We start from the raw sequence: 17,763 nt of genomic DNA, 5'->3' as shown, positions 1-17,763 counted from the left end.
GCCGCTCGCACCGGGTGCACTTTTTAAAGCCGGTCAAAGGCTGGGACATAGAATCGAAAGTGGCCGCGGCTCGAGTAGCCACGCGGCCACGGGGACCTGGAAGCCTCCGGGTCGGTCAAAACGAAGCAGGAATCAAGTTGAAGAAGAAGAATTTCGCACACAGCGACTTAAACGAGGAAAAACAAGAAAAATTGCGGTGCTAGAAGGCAGTTAGGGCAGAGCCTGAAAAAACACGACTTCTAGGCTCAGCGGAAAATTTTGAACTGGAGACCACGAGGGGATGCACCCCCTAGTGGAGCAGGAAGGCACGCATGCGTGGAGCAGCAGAGCAAACTTAAATCTTCAATCAAGTTTGCTTGAAAATGCTTCCGCATCGGGGCTCCGTAGATGACGTCACCCACATGTGAGAATATCATGCCTGCTTGTCCTGGGATAACACTGATCATGCCAGTTTCAAGTTTATTTTTTTTTAATTTATTTTTATTGAAATATTTTCATAGATCATAAACATTTAATCAATAATATAAAAACAGTGATACCAGAACTCTTTGGTACAATACTAAGTGCTAGCAAACTATGATTCTCTTATCAGTTAATTTTCACATTTATTTAGATTTGATATAGTGCCCTAGAGCAGTGGTTCCCAACCCTGTCCTGGAGGACCACCAACTAGTCAGGTTTTCAGGATAACCCTAATGAATATGCATGAGACAGATTTGAATGCCTGCCACCTCCAGACTCTCAAATGCATATTCATTAGGGCAGTGCTCTTCAACCACTGGTCCATGGACCAGTGCCGGTCCACAGAAATTTCCTGCCGGTCCACAGGGCCAGCATGTGCATCAAGCCCAAAACAGTGTTTTTCAACCGCCGGTCCACAGTGCGATCGATGTGGCGTTATCTTCGAGCCAGCTCCCTCTTCCTAACTGATTCAGTGCACAAAGCCACGGGCAGTAGCTCCTACGGGCATCCTGTGCCTGAACCGGAAGCCTTCTCTCTGACGTTGCAACGTCAGAGGGAAGGCTTCCAGATGAGGCACGGGACGTGTAAGGTGCAATTAGTACCAGGGCTGTGGAGTCGGTAGATAAATGTTCCGACTCCAACTCCTCAGTTTTTTGTACTTCTGACTACGACTCCGCGTGAAACAAGATCTTCATCCGCGTAAAAAGATGTTGTACATACTTAAGCAGAGCTGTGGAGTCGGAGTCGGTGCATTGTTTGGCAACTCCGATTCCGACTCCAGGTACCCGAAATTTCCTCCGACTCAGACTCCCCCGACTCAGACTCCACAGCTCTGATTAGTACTATTATGAGGTCTGGGGTGGAGATTGGGTAGAGATGGGCGGGGTCTGGCCCACGACTTAGCCCCATGTTCTTCAACCGCCGTTCCACAGACCGATGCCGGTCCACAGAATAATTCTTTTATTTTTGCCGGCCCATAGCTGTAAAAAGGTTGAAAAACACTGCATTAGGGCTATCCTGAAAACCTTACTTGGCTGGTGGTCCTCCATGACACGGTTGGGAACAACTGCCCTAGAAGGACCCTGTCAAGGTGGTTTACAATAGTGACTGTTCTTTGCTTTCTATGACCAGCAAATGAAAAACAGACCATTACTGTTCTCGCCTGAAGGTATGTCAGTACTCATTACTTGTCTAGGACTTTAATGAAATCTCTAGCATGGTTTATACACAAACACACATCTATCTTAGCAGGTAGCAACAATTAGTTTATTTTGCACAGCCCTAGTATGGTACATTCAGCTGCAAACCATTCTCATCCAATATACAAACTAGCCAGCTCCTAACAAGTTACTGTGTTTAATAAACACCTCACTCACCCCTTCTTGTGAAATGAAGGTAGTTTTCCCAATTATTTTTTCATCCAAGAGCACAAAATGTCCCATTACAGTGACAGGAAAACACTAGCTGATGCAACCATGCCATCTGAGCTTTTGCTCCCATTTCAGATCATACTGCTTATCCCAGACTCTATGGCCTGCAGCCTGAGAGCATGCAATGCACACTTCTTTACAGTGAAATATTTGGTTCCCATCAATCCTAAAATATGTTTGTCATACAAGGTAAAAACACCCACCTAGTAATGTCATAAACCAGAAGGGCTCCTGCTGCTCCCCGATAGTAACTTCGAGTTACAGATCTAGCATAGAGCAAAAGAGTGACAGCAAGAAAAGAGAAAAAGAGGTTAGGTTCTTACCTTGCCAATATCTTTTCTAGTAGATAGGCGTGTCATTCTGGACAGTAAAGTATTCCCCCATGCCCGTGAGTCGTGCAGAAGGAATCCACTTCAGGTTTTCAACTCCACCTCCAAGCAGGCAACACCACAGCACACAGATAAGGAGGGATATGGGGAGACTCCCCAAACTACAAATCTGTTCTGCTCTGAAAGTATAACAAACATGTTAACATTTTAATTGAACAATCTAACATCAAAATAATCATACCAATAAGAAACATTTATGGAGCTCCCCCAATGAATTATAGCAATAGACCATTCTTCATACCCTTGTGGTCTTACTGACATCAAAATCCCAGTTTTGACCCAAACTTCTGATTGAGACAGTAGGCAGGCGGAGAAATAACTGGCAGGGTGGAGTTCCAGAATGACACACCTATCTACTAGCAAGGTAAGAACCTAATCTCTTTTTTCTAGTGCAATAGGTGTGTCATTCTTGGCAGTAGGGATGTACAAAATCAATCCTGTGCCTGTTCGTAACACTCAGGACTCAAAGATAGCATCCTCTCATGCAGCCATATCCACTCTGTAAACGTGTGCAGAGTGGACCAGGTCGCTGCCCTACAAATCTCTCTGAGCATAATTGCCTGAGTTTCTACCCATGAAGAGGCTATGCTTCTTTGGAATGTGCTTTCAAGGAGACTGACGATTGTTTGCCACAGGCAATATACACTGACGAGATAGCTTTAGACACTGGTCTATCACATCTAGCCTGATGGTGAGAACAAACAGATGATCAGAAGCTCATTGGTGACCTCTAGATAATGTAGGAGTACTCTCCTCCTATCCATATTTCTCAGAATCCTCTCTGGAATGCTGGTAATGTTATTAATTATATAAAACGCTGAATCGACAGAACCTTGTGCAAGAACATTAAGGAGGTGGAGGTGGTGTAAACCTGGAGTGAATTTCTTCTGCATGGCTTATGGGCATGGTGAATACCCCACTGTCCAGAATGACACACATATTGCACATATTATAAAATACACAACACATAGTGCACACCATAAAAAAAAAATACAATTAGAAATATACATCATCCTACAGCTTCACAATTCACTCCAACTAAAACCTATAAAACAGCAACTGGAATATAACATATCAAAACATCTGAACCATATGCTTGCAGCCTGGCTACTGTGACCTTACAAAGTCCCTAACCCACAGCCTGGCTGCCACAAGGGCACATTGCTCATCAGCTCTCTCACTATCCTTTTAATAGCTTCAAAGGATGCAGGAGCTAGGATAAAAGTCTCACATTTAAAGGGGAGGGTGTCTCTAGACAGTGGTAGTGCTACACCCTCCTGCCCCTTACCCCACCTACCTTTTCAGATTTGGAAAGGTAGGTAATTAAATCTAAAAATGCAGTCTAAAATCCAGATCCTTTTTACCAAAGCTGAATCTGTTCCTGGGCCCTAACAGGCCACACAGAATTGGCACGGAAAAAGTGGCCTTGGAATTCATGAGATGATGCCCCTACCACCCCATCATGTTAGAAAGGAGGTGGAAGGAATCCAGCAACAGCTAGCTCTAGTTAGAGCCAAAAATTTAATATTAAAATTACAATATGCCTTACACTAAAAAAAGAAGAAATGCCATCTGGATCAAACCAATAGTCCATCAAGCCTAGTATCCTGTTTCCAGATGTTTCAGGCAAATCCCATTGGGCTAATTCATTCTATACTGTTCAGTCCTAGATGTGAATGTTATTACCATTACTTGCTTGCAAACTCTCTTTGATAGATCTGCCACAATGGGGAATGGAACTCAACAACTGCAGAGTTTAGAGATGGAGGCACAATGTCTAGAATCACTTCCACATTTCCCTGATCAGGGGCAAAAATCTGGAGAGTGATCAATGAGGCAAGGGTGGTTTTCTCCTCCATACCTGAAACGTTCCTGTCCTGCTGTATCCCAGATCTGCAGCTTCACTGTCTTCCCACCCACATTGACAACCCTGGAGCCAAATTCAACACCGATTGTATGATTCGAATCCTGTTTAACTGGGAAAGGGGGGAAGGGAGTGAGAGGGAAGTAGGGGCAGAGAAAGCAAGAGAGCGATGAACACAAAGAGCTTGGGACAAGATATATGGTGTTATGGGCACAGAGTGCTTTTGAAACTCTTCAAGAAGTTATTACAATATAACTATAGAAAAGAAAAGCCTTCAACAGGTGTTTCTTTCCAAATTTCTAATCCACTTTAGGGTTCTACAATTCGGCATTAATAAAATACCATTACAGTCCATTCTCATTATTCGCGGTAGTACGGTTTCCTAAAATTTTTGCAAACTGTGAAATCATGAATAACAAATCGTGGAGTCTGTAGAACAGAGGTTAGGTTACAGCAGTTCATATTGCACCTCAAAACCACATAAAGTGAACAATAGATCTTATGGGAAAATAGGGTTTAGTTCCTGCATAAAGTACTGTATTTTTCGCTCCACAAGACACTTTTTTTTCCACCCAAAAGTGGGTGGAAATCTCGTTGCGTCTTATGAAGCAAAAGTACCAATTTTGTTACCCTCCCCCCTGTACCATTGTAAAATTCACCCACCACCGCACCTCCTTTTTAAACCCACCCACCCGCTGCACCTCCTTTTTAAACCCACCCGCTGTCACCGCACTTCCTTTATAAACCTGCCCGCCTGCTGCACTACCTTTTTTAACCCCCCTCCCCTTTTAACCCCTCCCCACCTGGTCCGTCTGTCCCCCTGCCGTCGCCGTTGCTTCCGTTTTACCTGTTGGTCTAGTGTCCAGCCAGCTCCTCACTTCCCCAGCGGCAAAACAAATCAGCAGAGCAGCCGTCAGGAGTAAGCTTTACGCTCTCCTGCTCAGGCCTGCACTGCTTTCCAAATGGCTGCCATAAGTTCTCGCGAGAACTTATGGCAGCCATTCGGAAAGCAGCGCGGGGCTGAGCGGGAGAGCATAAAGCTTGCTCTTAAAGGCCGCGCTGCCGATTTGTTTCACTGCTGGCCGAGAAATGAAGAGCAAAGGCTGCCGCGGCAGGCAGGAATGGAGCGAAACCGGCTGCAGCTTTTGGAAAAATTAAAAAAGGTACGGGGGCTTGCCTGGAACTGGCTGGCTGGCTTGGGGCTGACTGGTTGGCCTGGAGCTGACTGGCAGGCTTGGGGCTAGCTGGTTGGCCTGGAGCTGGCTGGCAGGCTTGGGGCTAGCTGGCTTGCCGGGGCTGGCTGGTTGACATGGAGCTGGCTGGCTGGCTGGCTTGCCTGGTTGGTCTGGGGCTGGTTGGTTGACATGGGGCTGGCAGGCTGGCCTGGGGCTGGCTGGTTGTTTGACCTGGAGCTGGCTGGCTAGCTTGGAGCTGGCTGGCTAGCTTGGGGCCGGCTGGCTAGCTTGGGGCCGGCTGGCTAGCTTGGGGCCGGCTGGCTAGCTTGGGGCCGGCTGGCTAGCTTGGGGCCGGCTGGCTAGCTTGGGGCTGGCTGGCTGGCTTGGGGCTGGCTGGCTGGCTGGCTTGGGGCTGGCTGGCTGGCTGGCTTGGGGCTGGCTGGCTGGCTGGCTTGGGGCTGGCTGGCTTGGGGCTGGCTGGCTGGCTGGCTTGGGGCTGGCTGGCTGGCTGGCTTGGGGCTGGCTGGCTGGCTGGCTTGGGGCTGGCTGGCTGGCTGGCTTGGGGCTGGCTGGCTGGCTGGCTTGGGGCTGGCTGGCTTGGGGCTGGCTGGCTGGCTGGCTTGGGGCTGGCTGGCTTGGGGCTGGCTGGCTGGCCTGGGGCCTGGAGCTGGCTTGGGGCTGGCTGGCTGGTTGACCTGGAACTGGCTGGCTGGCCTGGGGCTGGCTTGGGGCAGACTGGCTGAGGGCAGGCTGGCTGGGGGCAGGCTGACTTGGGGCTGCCTACCATTACACATGCCTACCACTAGATGTGCCCTGTACCCTTTCCTGGCCTACCATTAGACCACCAGAGGAGGTACAGGGCACACCTTTTGGTTCAGAATTTTTTTTCTTGGTTTTTCCTCCTCTAGAGGTGGATGCATCTTATGGTCAGGTGCGTCTTATGGAGCAAAAAAAATACGGTACCTGTAGTTTACTCTCCAGACTCTTTGAGGGCCATATCTGAAAGCAAAGCCTGAGCACAAGGTAAAAGTGAAAACAAAAAAAGCTCTTTCTTTTTTTTTTTTAAGCGCCAGTTCGCAAATACGTGAGCACAGTGGCGCAAATGGGGAATTTGGTTGCAACTGATGCAACCACAGATAAGCAAATTTGCCTGTTGCGAGTGCATGAATAACAAGAACGGACTGTATTACAAAAGAAAGCTAAAGAAAATATATTATGCGCCACTATGAAAATAATAAAATCTCCTTATAAACAAAAGAAAGAGGAGGTTTAAGGGCACTACCGTATTTTCACGCATATAACGCGCGCGTTATACACGATTTTACAAACCGTGTATAACCATGCACGTTATATTCGTGAGCGCGTTATCCCCTTTTTTTTTACATAGTTCCCCCCCCCCGACGTCCGATTCACCCCCCCCCCCCCCCCCGCAGGACCGCTCGCACCGCACCCCGATGGACCGCTCGCGCTCGAACACGCACCCGCATCCCCACCCCGAAGGACCACTCGCACCCCCATAGCCTTCCCACCCACCCCCATCATGTAGAAGTTTCCTACCATCGTCCTGCTGCTTCCTCTGCCGGCGGTCCTGCCCCTTCTCTTAGCCCTGTGTCTATGCTGCTTCCTCTTCCGGCGGTCCCGCCCTTTCTCTGACATCAGAGAAAGGGCGGAACCGCCAGAAGAAGAAGCAGCGTAGACGCAGGACTAAGAGAAGGGGCAGGACCGCCAGCAGAGGAAGCAGCAAGACGACGGTAGGAAACTTCTACATGATGGGGGGGGGGAGGCTGTGGGGGTACGAGCAGTCCTTCGGGGTGGGGGTGCGGGTGCGTGTTCGAGCACGAGCGGTCCTTCGGGGTGGGGGTGCAAGCGGTCCTGCGAGGGGTGGGTGAATCGGACGTCGGGGGGGAACAGACTTTCAGGGTGGGGACAGGACTTCAAGGGGGAGAGGAGAGTCGGGGGGGCTAAAGGAGAGTGGGCTGGCCAGAGGAGAATCGGGGCGAGCTAAAGGAGAGTGGGCTGGCCAGAGGAGAGTCGGGGCGGGCTAAAGGAGAGTCGGGCTGGCCAGAGGAGAGTCGGGGCTGGCTAAAGGAGAGTCGGGGCTGGCCAGAGGAGAGTCGGGGCGGGCGAAAGGAGAGTCGGGGCGGGCGAAAGGAGAGTCGGGCTGGCCAGAGGAGAGTCGGGCTGGCCAGAGGAGAGTCGGGGCGGGCGAAAGGAGAGTCGGGCAGCGACGGGAGAGTCGGGGCAGCATGCGCGGTATACAGGTGTGCGCGGTATATAAAAATTTATTTACATAAATTACAGTTCCCCGCGCGCTATACCCGTATGCGCGTTTTACACGGGTGCGCGGTATACGAGTGAAAATACGGTACTTAACCCCTGCTTACATTTATTCTCAATGAATTGATGAAGAAGACAGGACTTCCCTGTTCCTGCACTCCCGATCACAAGGAATTTAAAGAGGAAGTCTGAGGAGGGAAAAAAAGAGAATATCACTATTAGTTACTAGGCAAATAGTTCAATATCAGCCACATGAAGTTGGCTCTAAGCTAGTGTTCACCAATCTGTGACCTCAAATCACACAGCCTTGGCATGGGCACAACCCCTAGGCAGTGCAGGACAATGATGTCCTATGAAGCACCTGCCCAGGTCATGACCCAAAATGCAGGTTTGGGAAAGGAAATCTTCAGTGGCCCTTTCATCCTGGCTAAAACGTTATTGAGTAGCAATGGGGAGCTATGTTCCTGGTGTCAAATTTGTAAGACACACTCTGTTAAAGAATTTAAAAAATACAGATGAGCATCTTGCTGACAAGGACCAGGTTCAGTTTAACATAGGAGATGATGACAGAAAAGATCAACCACCCTATCTAGTCTTCCAGTATCTCCTGTTCACATTGCCAAGGATATATATATCCCAGCTGGAGTTTGTCATCTTTTAATCTACTGTATCTCCTCTCCCCTCCTTAGTAACTCACTATGCAAGATCCCTTACTTTTCAAACCTAGCACCATTCCCCTCCCATATCCAATAACCAGGTCCCACAATAAACAGCCATTTACAGCTATGAATTTAGATTTTACTTGCCTTTTACAAATCTGAACTCAAGGCAAGTTACACATGAGGTAATGAAGGATAACGTGATTGCAGGATCAAAAAATGTGTTAATAAGAGAAGCAAGATTTGAACCCTGGCTTCCAAATTTGCAACCTACTTCTCTAACCACTCAGGTACTCTTTCAGCTATAACCTAAACATATAGTCCTAACATAACACAGGCAGCCTTGACATCCTCACCCAACCCAGGTTGATCAAACGTACAATAAATTAACCACAGTGACACTTGGATTCAAATGGTAATAACTTAGCCACAGCTTCATTACATAATCAAATGTCAATACACAACATTCAAAAATACCAGGGTACCTGAGCCAAATTCAAGCTTTAAAGAGCTAATATAACAAATACTCCAGTATGCCGATATAAGCCAGACTGACCAGTATTCAAAGCATAATCCCAGAACGCAGCAAGGGATGTCCAACTCAAGGTGCAACTCTCAGCTGAACTTCCTAAAGTTAGGACTACATTAACAAACCAGGCTTGGGTACACTTGCCAACATACATAAAGCTGCGACATCCAAAGTGAGAAAAGGCACCAGTATCCATCTGAGGATGGGTGAGAAGGATGTCCTCTGATCTCGGCTGCCTGGCTCCAGATGGCCATACAAGTCCACTCTCCCAGCAGGAAAACTGGCTGTTGTGGGAGAAGTTTCTCCAACCCCCAGTCAAGTTCCCCACCAAAACCGTCCCGAGTATAGGCTCATTAGGTGCACGACACCATGTTAATGCGGCTACATGCACCTGGGGCCCTTCACCTTGTTATGTATCCAGCCCCCAATAAATTTGCTACACCAATCCAGTTGACTCAAGGCACACACAGTTTGCTAAACTATCCAACCTACTTAAATCAAACTAGCACTGTAGGCAAAGCCAAAGATAAGGGGTAGAGCTACTGACAGACTGAGACAGGATGTCTCCTTCACCAGGGTGCTCGTGTAATCTTGTCTGAACCCCCTCCCCATCTGGTAAATGGCATTCCAGATCACATTCTTCCAGTCCTACCAGTCACAAAAGGACAAAGAAGGCCTCAGCTCCAGGTAACAGGGAAATAAATGCTGGGCACTTCTGAAGGTCATAAAAAAGAAAGAGCATGAATTGTAGGCCAGTACCAAAACTGCACATATTCAAGCTAAGAGTCTGCATGAGAGAGTGTCCATTGTTTATGAAATCAACAGCAAGATAGGCAGAGGGCCACCAGCATAACAACACTCTATTCTCTCTCTTTCTCTTTCTTTATTTTTTAAAGCTGTTCTCTTTCTCTCTGCAAGGCAGACTTGCAAAATGCATGCAGATAAACTCTTGCATTCACAACCATTTGAGGCAGTTTCAATCAAATGCTCCTCTTTCCAGAACTTATACATTGCTATCCTACTGAAGTCCCATGACTCCCCTGGAGCAGCATCCCAGAGTACCTTGCCCATATCTATCAGCGATGCCCTTATAAAACGGAGGCCTTGAACGAACTGCACAAGACAGTCTATTCTGAGGTCATTCACAAAGCTGTTCTGAACATGGCTACAGGGATTAGGACAAGGTCACCAGAGTACAGAAAGATGACATTCAGAAGTCTCCAAAAAAGAAATTTTGCTTTTAAAAAATAGTGGTTGTCATTAGTCCACATGAATCAGAAGCAAGCCAAAAGATGAGAATGGCACGAGGTTTGCAGCATGGGTATACTGCAGGCATCGTTCCAGCATATAGCACAGTCCATCATAAGAAAGGCATTCAACATAAGGGGATCCTACTCATACTCTCTCCTTCATGTTTTATTATAATATTACATTTACATTTATTACCTTATATGTGTATTTAACATATATGCATCCATAATAATAAAAGGCTAAGCGCGCATGCGCTGTCGAAAATCCGTGAGTCCTGGTGGCATGAGCTGTGCTTCTGTGCCAGTGCTCACGGCGCCTGCGCTAGCGCATGTGCCAGTGACTCCTCCCTCCCACTGCCGGTCCTCTTCAATGCGGCCTGCTGAGGTTCGCCAGCCACTGTAGCGAACCTTGCAGGCCGCTCTAGCAAATCCAGGGAGGCGAAGGCGGGACGGAGGCTGCAATCGGCAGCGGCTGCTGCTACTCCTCCAGCCGCCTAGCTCCTCTCCACCGGTCCCGGCTGGCAGCCCCCTCTGCCCAGTCCTCTCTGCTCCGGTGGCCCGTGCAGGAGAAGAAGCGGATGAAGCAGGGAGACTGTGCAAAGGGAAACAAGGGGGTTGACGGGAGGGGGAGGAAGCCGAGGAATCTCTAGCACCCGTTAATGTAACGGGCTTAAAGACTAGTATAATATATATACACACATAATGTAAACCACAAAAAAACATACCAAAATATTTCTGTCGTATTTTCCACAGAACTCAGCCGATTCTTATGAAATTTAGTGTGTCATGTCCTGAATGAAGTTGATGTAAAATGTTGTAAATGTTTCCCACCGCACCACAACACTACCGTGTGAAAATGAATCGTTGCTATGGGATACGCACAGAAGCAGTCTCTGTATCAAAATGGTTTTCTCTGCAGAAGACCGAATTCTGATAAATAACTCAGTATTGCTAAAAGGTTACAGCAGTCGACGATTGTTGAACGAGTTCCCACAGAAGAGGATTGATGTGCTGCTACGCAAGATCCAAGCAATGGGTCCTGTGGATTGTAAGGAAGGCAGTGGGCGGCCGCACTCGATTCGCACACTGACGTTGTATGTGATCTTGGACTGAGCCAGGACGACGCGCTGCAAACACACAGAACAGCTCGCCAAATAGCAAGAGAAGCAGGTATAAGCCAGACAACGGTTGTTAGGATAATTTATAACTATCTGAAATTAAAGTGTCTTAAAAAGTGCCATGCCCGAGAGTTAACTTTACACAACAAAAGACACATGCCTGATGTGGAGCAAGCAGCTTTTGACCAAATACCCAGATCACAGCATCAGCTTCATCTGGTTTACAGATAAAAAGATATTTACAGCAGCTCTACCAACACAGAATGATTACCTATATGTGTCTTCAACAACAATGAAGCATGAGGTTAATGCCAAATGCCTACTACGGACCCGCCTGACCTTCAGCCAATCAGTATGGTCTCGGTTGCAATCTTGAAACTCGGATTCACAGATCTATTCTTCATTGATCTTGAGGTTAAGATGAACGGCACATACTACCGGTTTGTCCTCTTGACGCAGAAGCTGTTGCCAGCGATCTGTCGCATGTATGGAGACTACTTTATCTTCCAACAGGACAATGGCCCAGCACATCGATCAAAGGACACCATGGAACTGCTACATCGGAAGACCCCCAGACTTCATTGGTCCAGATCTCTGGCCTGCAAATTCACTAGACCTAAACCCAGTTGTCTACCAGATCTGGGGGCTGATACAGGAACACGTCTACCAGAAAGACCATAAACAGTGCCTCATCTCTGTTTGGGCTGAGCTGAAACAGAGCATCGTCAAGTCAGTGGCGGCCAAGGCTGAGGTTGTGCCTTCATACAAAGAGAGCGCACTTCGAACATATGCTTAATTGAAACATTACTTTTTTGACTACATTTTTCTGCAAGATACGCCATAAAACTTTTTGATGTGTTTTTATTCAGTTCACAATTCATTTTCACAAGGTAGTGTTGTGGTGGGGTGGGAAATGCGAGCGCAAATCAGAAATGAAAGGCAATTGTTAAATTATAGGATAACCGGAACAGAGCTAGCAAAATGCAACATATGTACTCGTACATTGCCTGGTTCATCCATGCACAGTGCAATGCTCAACCTTTAGTCATGTGGCAGCCATGAGATTAGAAAAATGGATGCTCCATTGCAAGATTGCACCATCGAAGAACAATGTGCAGTAGTGCACTTTCTTTGGGCAGAGAGAGTGAAACCTGTGGAAATTCACCATCAGATACTGTCTCAGAATGGACATAGCACCATGAATCAACAAAATGTTTATGAGCAGGAAACAAGGTTTAAAGCAGAAGAAAAGGTGGAACCGATGAAGGTCGTTCTGGTCATCCGTCAGCATCGCGCACATAAGAGCGCATCGATAAAGCAGCTGACTTGATTAGAGAAGACCGACGGATAACGGTGTCTCAATTGGCTGCAAATTTGAATATCAGCTATGGATCTGCATTTACCATAATAGAGGAAAGTCTGTGCACGATGGGTTCCTAAACAGTTTACTAATCTGCACAACCAACAGTGTGTCACAGAAAATAAACAGTGACAGAATGCGTCACCATCCCTACGGATAACCACATGAAATCATCCCATGTCATTCTTTCGTGTCTATCTCAACCTCAGTCCTTCTACACTAGCAATCTTGAATAGAATGCTTCAGGGTCAGTGCTCGCGCCCATTCATACTCTCTCAACGAATGAAATAGGGATGTTTTCCCATGGTTAACCATGGGGTCAGAGACAAATTCTTTCACCGTGTCATTCTGTAGACCCAGTTCCTGGTCAATAAATACCTTAAAGTGAATAGAATCACAATATTTTAACGTGTTTATTTAAAATTTGTTATACTGCCTAATCAGACTTCTAGGTGGTGTAAATCGATAAAAAGTGAAAAAAAAAAATTGTATCCACGTAGATACTCAAGTATCGTGCACTAGAGATCGACACGGTGACTGAACAACGCGGTTTAAATGTGGGGATGGGGAAAAAATTGGGAGCAGTAAAAGGTCTTGTCCCCTAAAAAAAAATTGCACCCGAATCGCCATCTCCGCAAGTCATCTCCCCCCCTACCACCCCATGTGAGGTGGCACACCTAAATGTTTCTCAACTCCCCTCTCAGCTCTCACCTCTTTTACTTTTAGCCTCAGCCGCCATAGAGAACAATCTTCAAAGGCCTGCACCAAAGCTTTCCTTCTGCCGAGTCCCTCGACGAGATGGGAGTTGAGGAGGAATGTTTAGATGCTGACTTGCGGGGGGGCTGCTGGACTCGCAGAGGAGAATTCTGCTGATTGGGGAGGGCTGCTGGACTCGCGGGGGAAGATTCTGCTGCTTGTGGGGGGGCTGCTGAACTTGCGGAGGAATTCTGCTGCTTGTGGGGGGGGCTGCTGGACTCGTGGATGGGATTCTGCTGCTATGGACTGATCTAAGGGCTGAATGGAAGGCAGATAGGGGCTAGAGCTGGACTTGGTCTGGGGGGCCAAATGGAAGGGAGATAGGGGCTGGAGATGGACCTGGTCTAGGGGTTGAGTGGAAGGCAATTGGGGGGCTGAGTGGAAGGGAGATAGGGGCTGCAGCTAGAAGGAATGGAAAGAGGTGCTGGACCCTTGAGGGAGGGGCTGGGGCTGCGAGGGACTGGACCCGCAGGGTGCTAGACTCATGTCGGGAGAGAGGTGCAGAATCCGTGCTGGGGGGGTGACTGAATCTAGAGGAAAAGGAGAGAGATGTTGGACCTGCAAGGAGGGGGAGAGAGAAAGGAAGGAAAAGAGAAGATGCTAAACCAAGGGGATGAAGGAAGTGAAATACTGAACACAGCAAAGGGAGGGAGGAAAGAGAACAAAAGACATATTGGTGTAAGGGAGTAAGAGAGGGGATAAGCTAGACACAGAGAGACATTTGAAAAAAAGGGGAGACCTTGGCGAGTGTGTTAAGAAAAAAGACAGAAGGAAACAGAAAACAGAACCTGAGATCAACATGATTTGAAAAATACAATGACCAGACAACAAAAGGTAGAAAAATATTTTTTTCTATTTTGTGATTATAATATATCAGATCTTAAATGTGTACCCTGCCAGAGCTGGTATTAGATATAGCTGGGGATCACAAAGCCCATTAACAGTCTGTGCCTTCTTCAGCTTCCAGGGGGCAGTTGCCCAATTTGCATTACCCTTACACTATTCCTGTCATGTGTGACTACGGTTATTCTGTTAGAATGATTTTTCTATGTAGCATTCTGTAGTAATTTGGCTTGTTCCATATTTTTGGAGGGAATATTTGTGAGGGAGGGGAGACAGGGGTTTTGTAGATCCTTGTTCTGCATTATATGTGATTTATAAAATGACAATTGAACAGAATATTCTTTTTATACTTTAATAAAATAAGTTCAATATAAAATCATAACTGTTCAAGGTTTGTGCGGGTGAGATCAGATGGTTTGCGGGGATGGAACAGGGACTGAGCTCACCAGGATGGGGCGGGAACAGAGACAAATTTTTTTCCACACGTAATTCTCTATCATGCAGCAAAGGATAATGAATGCTGTGGGCAACTCTAGATGGGGGGAAGGGCCTTTGGAACCAGTGGAGAAGACATTTGTTGGAACCCGTGGATGGGGTGGAAGGAAGAAGAGATAGATGCTAAATGCAAGTCACAATCTCTTTCCCTCTTACTTAGACAGCAATGCCCAACTATTCTCCCTTTCTATTCCCTCCCACATTTCATCTCTTTCTCTCCCTCCTTCCTATGTCCCAGGTTCATGCTCTCTCTCTCCCTCCCTCCCTAGTTTGTGCTACCTCACTTCTTTCTGTGTCCCTCCTCCCTCCCCTGTCCCAACATGCCCCTCTTCCTCCCTCCCTCCATTCTGTGTACCGAGTTTGTGCCCTCCTCCCACAGGTGCACCTCTGTTCCGGTTGTCTTCCTCTTCCTCGAGCCACACTTGTTTCTCTTCAACAAAATCATGGTCAGCGGGTCCTGCACGCTGCACACAGCTGAGTCAGAAGCCTTCCCTCTGATCTTAGAGCAGGGATCTCAAAGTCCCTCCTTGAGGGCCACAATCCAGTTGGGTTTTCAGGATTTCCCCAATGAATATGCATTGAAAGCAGATCTCATGCATATTCATTGAGGAAATCCTGAAAACCCGACTGGATTGCGGCTCTCAGGAGGGACTTTGAGACCCCTGCCTTAGAGGAAGACCCTCTCATATCAGAGAGAAGGCTTCCAGCTCAGCCGCGAGTAGCATATGGGTCCTCCATGCTGCACTAGGGAGGGAAGAAAAGGGCATGAACTTGGGAATTTTTATTTAATGTAGTTTCTACAAAGTTGCAGTCAATCATTACAAGAACAAAAGATCATGCGGCCAACCGTTACATGCCCAAACATAGTGTCCCCAATTAAGTACTTACCCAAGGTCACAAGAAGCAACCAGACCTAGCCTCCACTATTTATCCTATCTATGCATGTGCCTTTACTTGGCATTTACATCATACATCATAATTAATGACAGAAACATTAGGATAATACCACGATAATGATCCTTTAGGTTTGGTAGTGACTACCAGTGAAGAACACAGAAGCCTAAACAAGATACAGAGATAATATTAAAAAAACATCTGAAATCATCAAGTGCTGGATCTGGGTTAAATTCCAAGAATCTGCACCCTTGAACATCTCGGGATGCTGCAGAGACAAGATTCACAGACCCTGGTGGGACAGACTGTTGTCACACAATGCCAGTACCTAGGAGCAATACTCAGGGTGCATGTTACATAGTAACATAGTAGATGACGGCAGATAAAGACCCGAATGGTCCATCCAGTCTGCCCAACCTGATTCAATTTAAATTTTTAAATTTTTTTTCTTCTTAGTTATTTCTGGGCAAGAATCCAAAGCTCTACCCAGTACTGTGCTTGGGTTCCGACTGCCGAAATCTCTGTCAAAACCTACTCCAGCCCATCTACACCCTCCCAGCCATTGAAGCCCTCTCCAGCCCATCCCCCACCAAATGGCCATACACAGACACAAACTGTGCAAGTCTGCCCAGTACTGGCATTAGTTCAATACTTAATATTATTTTCTGATTCTAGATCCTCTGTGTTCATCCCATGCTTCTTTGAACTCAGTCACAGTTTTACTCTCCACCACCTCTCTTGGGAGCACATTCTAGGCATCCACCACCCTCTCCGTAAAGTAGAACTTCCTAACATTGCCTTTGAATCTACCGCCCCTCAACCTCAAATTATGTCCTCTGGTTTTACCATTTTCCTTTCTCTGGAAAAGATTTTGTTCTACGTTAATACCCTTCAAGTATTTGAACATCTGAATCATATCTCCCCTGTCTCTCCTTTCCTCTAAGGTATACATATTCAGGGCTTTCAGTCTCTCCTCATACGTCTTCTGGCACAAGCCTCCTATCATTTTCGTCACCCTCCTCTGGACCGCTTCAAGTCTTCTTACGTCCTTCACCAGATACGGTCTCCAAAACTGAACACAATACTCCAAGTGGGGCCTCACCAATGACCTGTACAGGGGCATCAACACCTTCTTCCTTCTACTGGCAGCCAGCTTCCTGAGACAGCAGCACTCCATGACCCCTAACAAGGAAAACAGCCCAAATACTTTGCAAATGAAGGCCAGTGTTACCACATACCAACACAGACCAATACTGATTGAGCCAGAAGCCTAAGAAACAGGATTAAACTTTTTATTATTATTATTATTTTAGTATTTATACACCACTTATAGCCTAAGCGGTTTACATTCTGGTACTCAAGTATTTCTCCCTATCTGTCCTGGTGGGCTCACAATCTAATGTACCTGGGGCAATGGAGTGTTAAATGACTTGCCCAGGGTCACAAGGAGTAGTGCTGGGCTTGAACCTGCAACCCCCCAGGGTGCTGAGGCTGCAGCCCTAACCACTAGCCCACTCCTCCACTCCATTAGCTGGAAAGGAAAGGGGTCAATAACTCTGCAGGAGGTTTTCAGGCAGTGTAGTCGAAATCTACCGAACTCCCTTCCAAACTATTTAGCCCGAACGTCTTCTATTCAACTATCCGAACTCCTGGCCAGGCTACGAGAACAAGTCTCCGCCGAAGCCCGACCAATGGGTGACATAAGAGAGAGAAGGACTGAAGTTCTAATCCAGCCCGTAAGCCCTCGCCCGACTCCTCAGAAAAGCCCCGTGGGAGAGGAGAGAGCGATCTTAACGGACAAACCAGCGTGGGGAATCGAAAGCACTCACCGTAAGTCTCAGACATATCTGCAAGTGCGCCGGCTTCCCTCTGCCCCAGCGCCACTTCCGCTTCCGCCTCGCGGTTCTACCACCCCCCCCTTCCGCTTCCAGCTCCTCTCAAACCCCGCCCCATCCCACCTTCTTCTCTCTAATTTCCACCCTTCTCGACCCGCGCACCCCGCCCACGCCCCTTTTGCCCCGCCCCTACCGGACTCCTCGACCACAGCGCGTTCACGAGGAGAAGCGGAGCGCGCACGCTGTTGCGTCAGGTTGCCTCCTCTCGTCCCACCGCCGTGGACGTCCCACTTCGGCTTCACCCTTTATCCTCGTTGCACTCTGTCTCTCCAAATTGTGGGTGCTACACCGCCCAATGGTGACCAAATTCCCTGTAATATTTATCACGTCCAGTCCTTTTGGAAAAGTTGGCCCTATATTGTCTCTC

At 47.5% G+C, this 17,763-nt stretch overlaps 1 protein-coding gene across 3 annotated transcripts in view; it reads right to left on the bottom strand.

Moving 5' to 3' along the window:
- RAB4B (RAB4B, member RAS oncogene family) overlaps positions 1–17,448 on the bottom strand; it is a 46,899-nt gene extending 29,451 nt beyond the window's left edge. For all 3 annotated transcript variants that reach the window (XR_004540404.1, XM_033955750.1, XM_033955751.1), the window contains exons 1-4: positions 17,331–17,448; positions 7,705–7,785; positions 4,143–4,257; positions 2,096–2,158 (exon numbers count right to left, since the gene is read on the bottom strand). Coding sequence is in view for 2 of the 3 variants with exons in the window: in XM_033955750.1 (XP_033811641.1) it covers positions 2,096–2,158; positions 4,143–4,257; positions 7,705–7,785; positions 17,331–17,346 (275 nt within the window). In the remaining variant the exon portion in view is untranslated. The remainder of the gene's footprint in view (positions 1–2,095; positions 2,159–4,142; positions 4,258–7,704; positions 7,786–17,330) is intronic.
- Between the last annotated feature and the right edge of the window lie 315 nt (positions 17,449–17,763).

The sequence above is a fragment of the Geotrypetes seraphini genome, chromosome 8 (genome assembly GCF_902459505.1).
Source record: "Geotrypetes seraphini chromosome 8, aGeoSer1.1, whole genome shotgun sequence".
NCBI lineage: Eukaryota > Metazoa > Chordata > Amphibia > Gymnophiona > Dermophiidae > Geotrypetes > Geotrypetes seraphini.
Note: the sequence above shows the minus strand (reverse complement) of the source record. Positions and strands in the feature narration are given on the sequence as shown.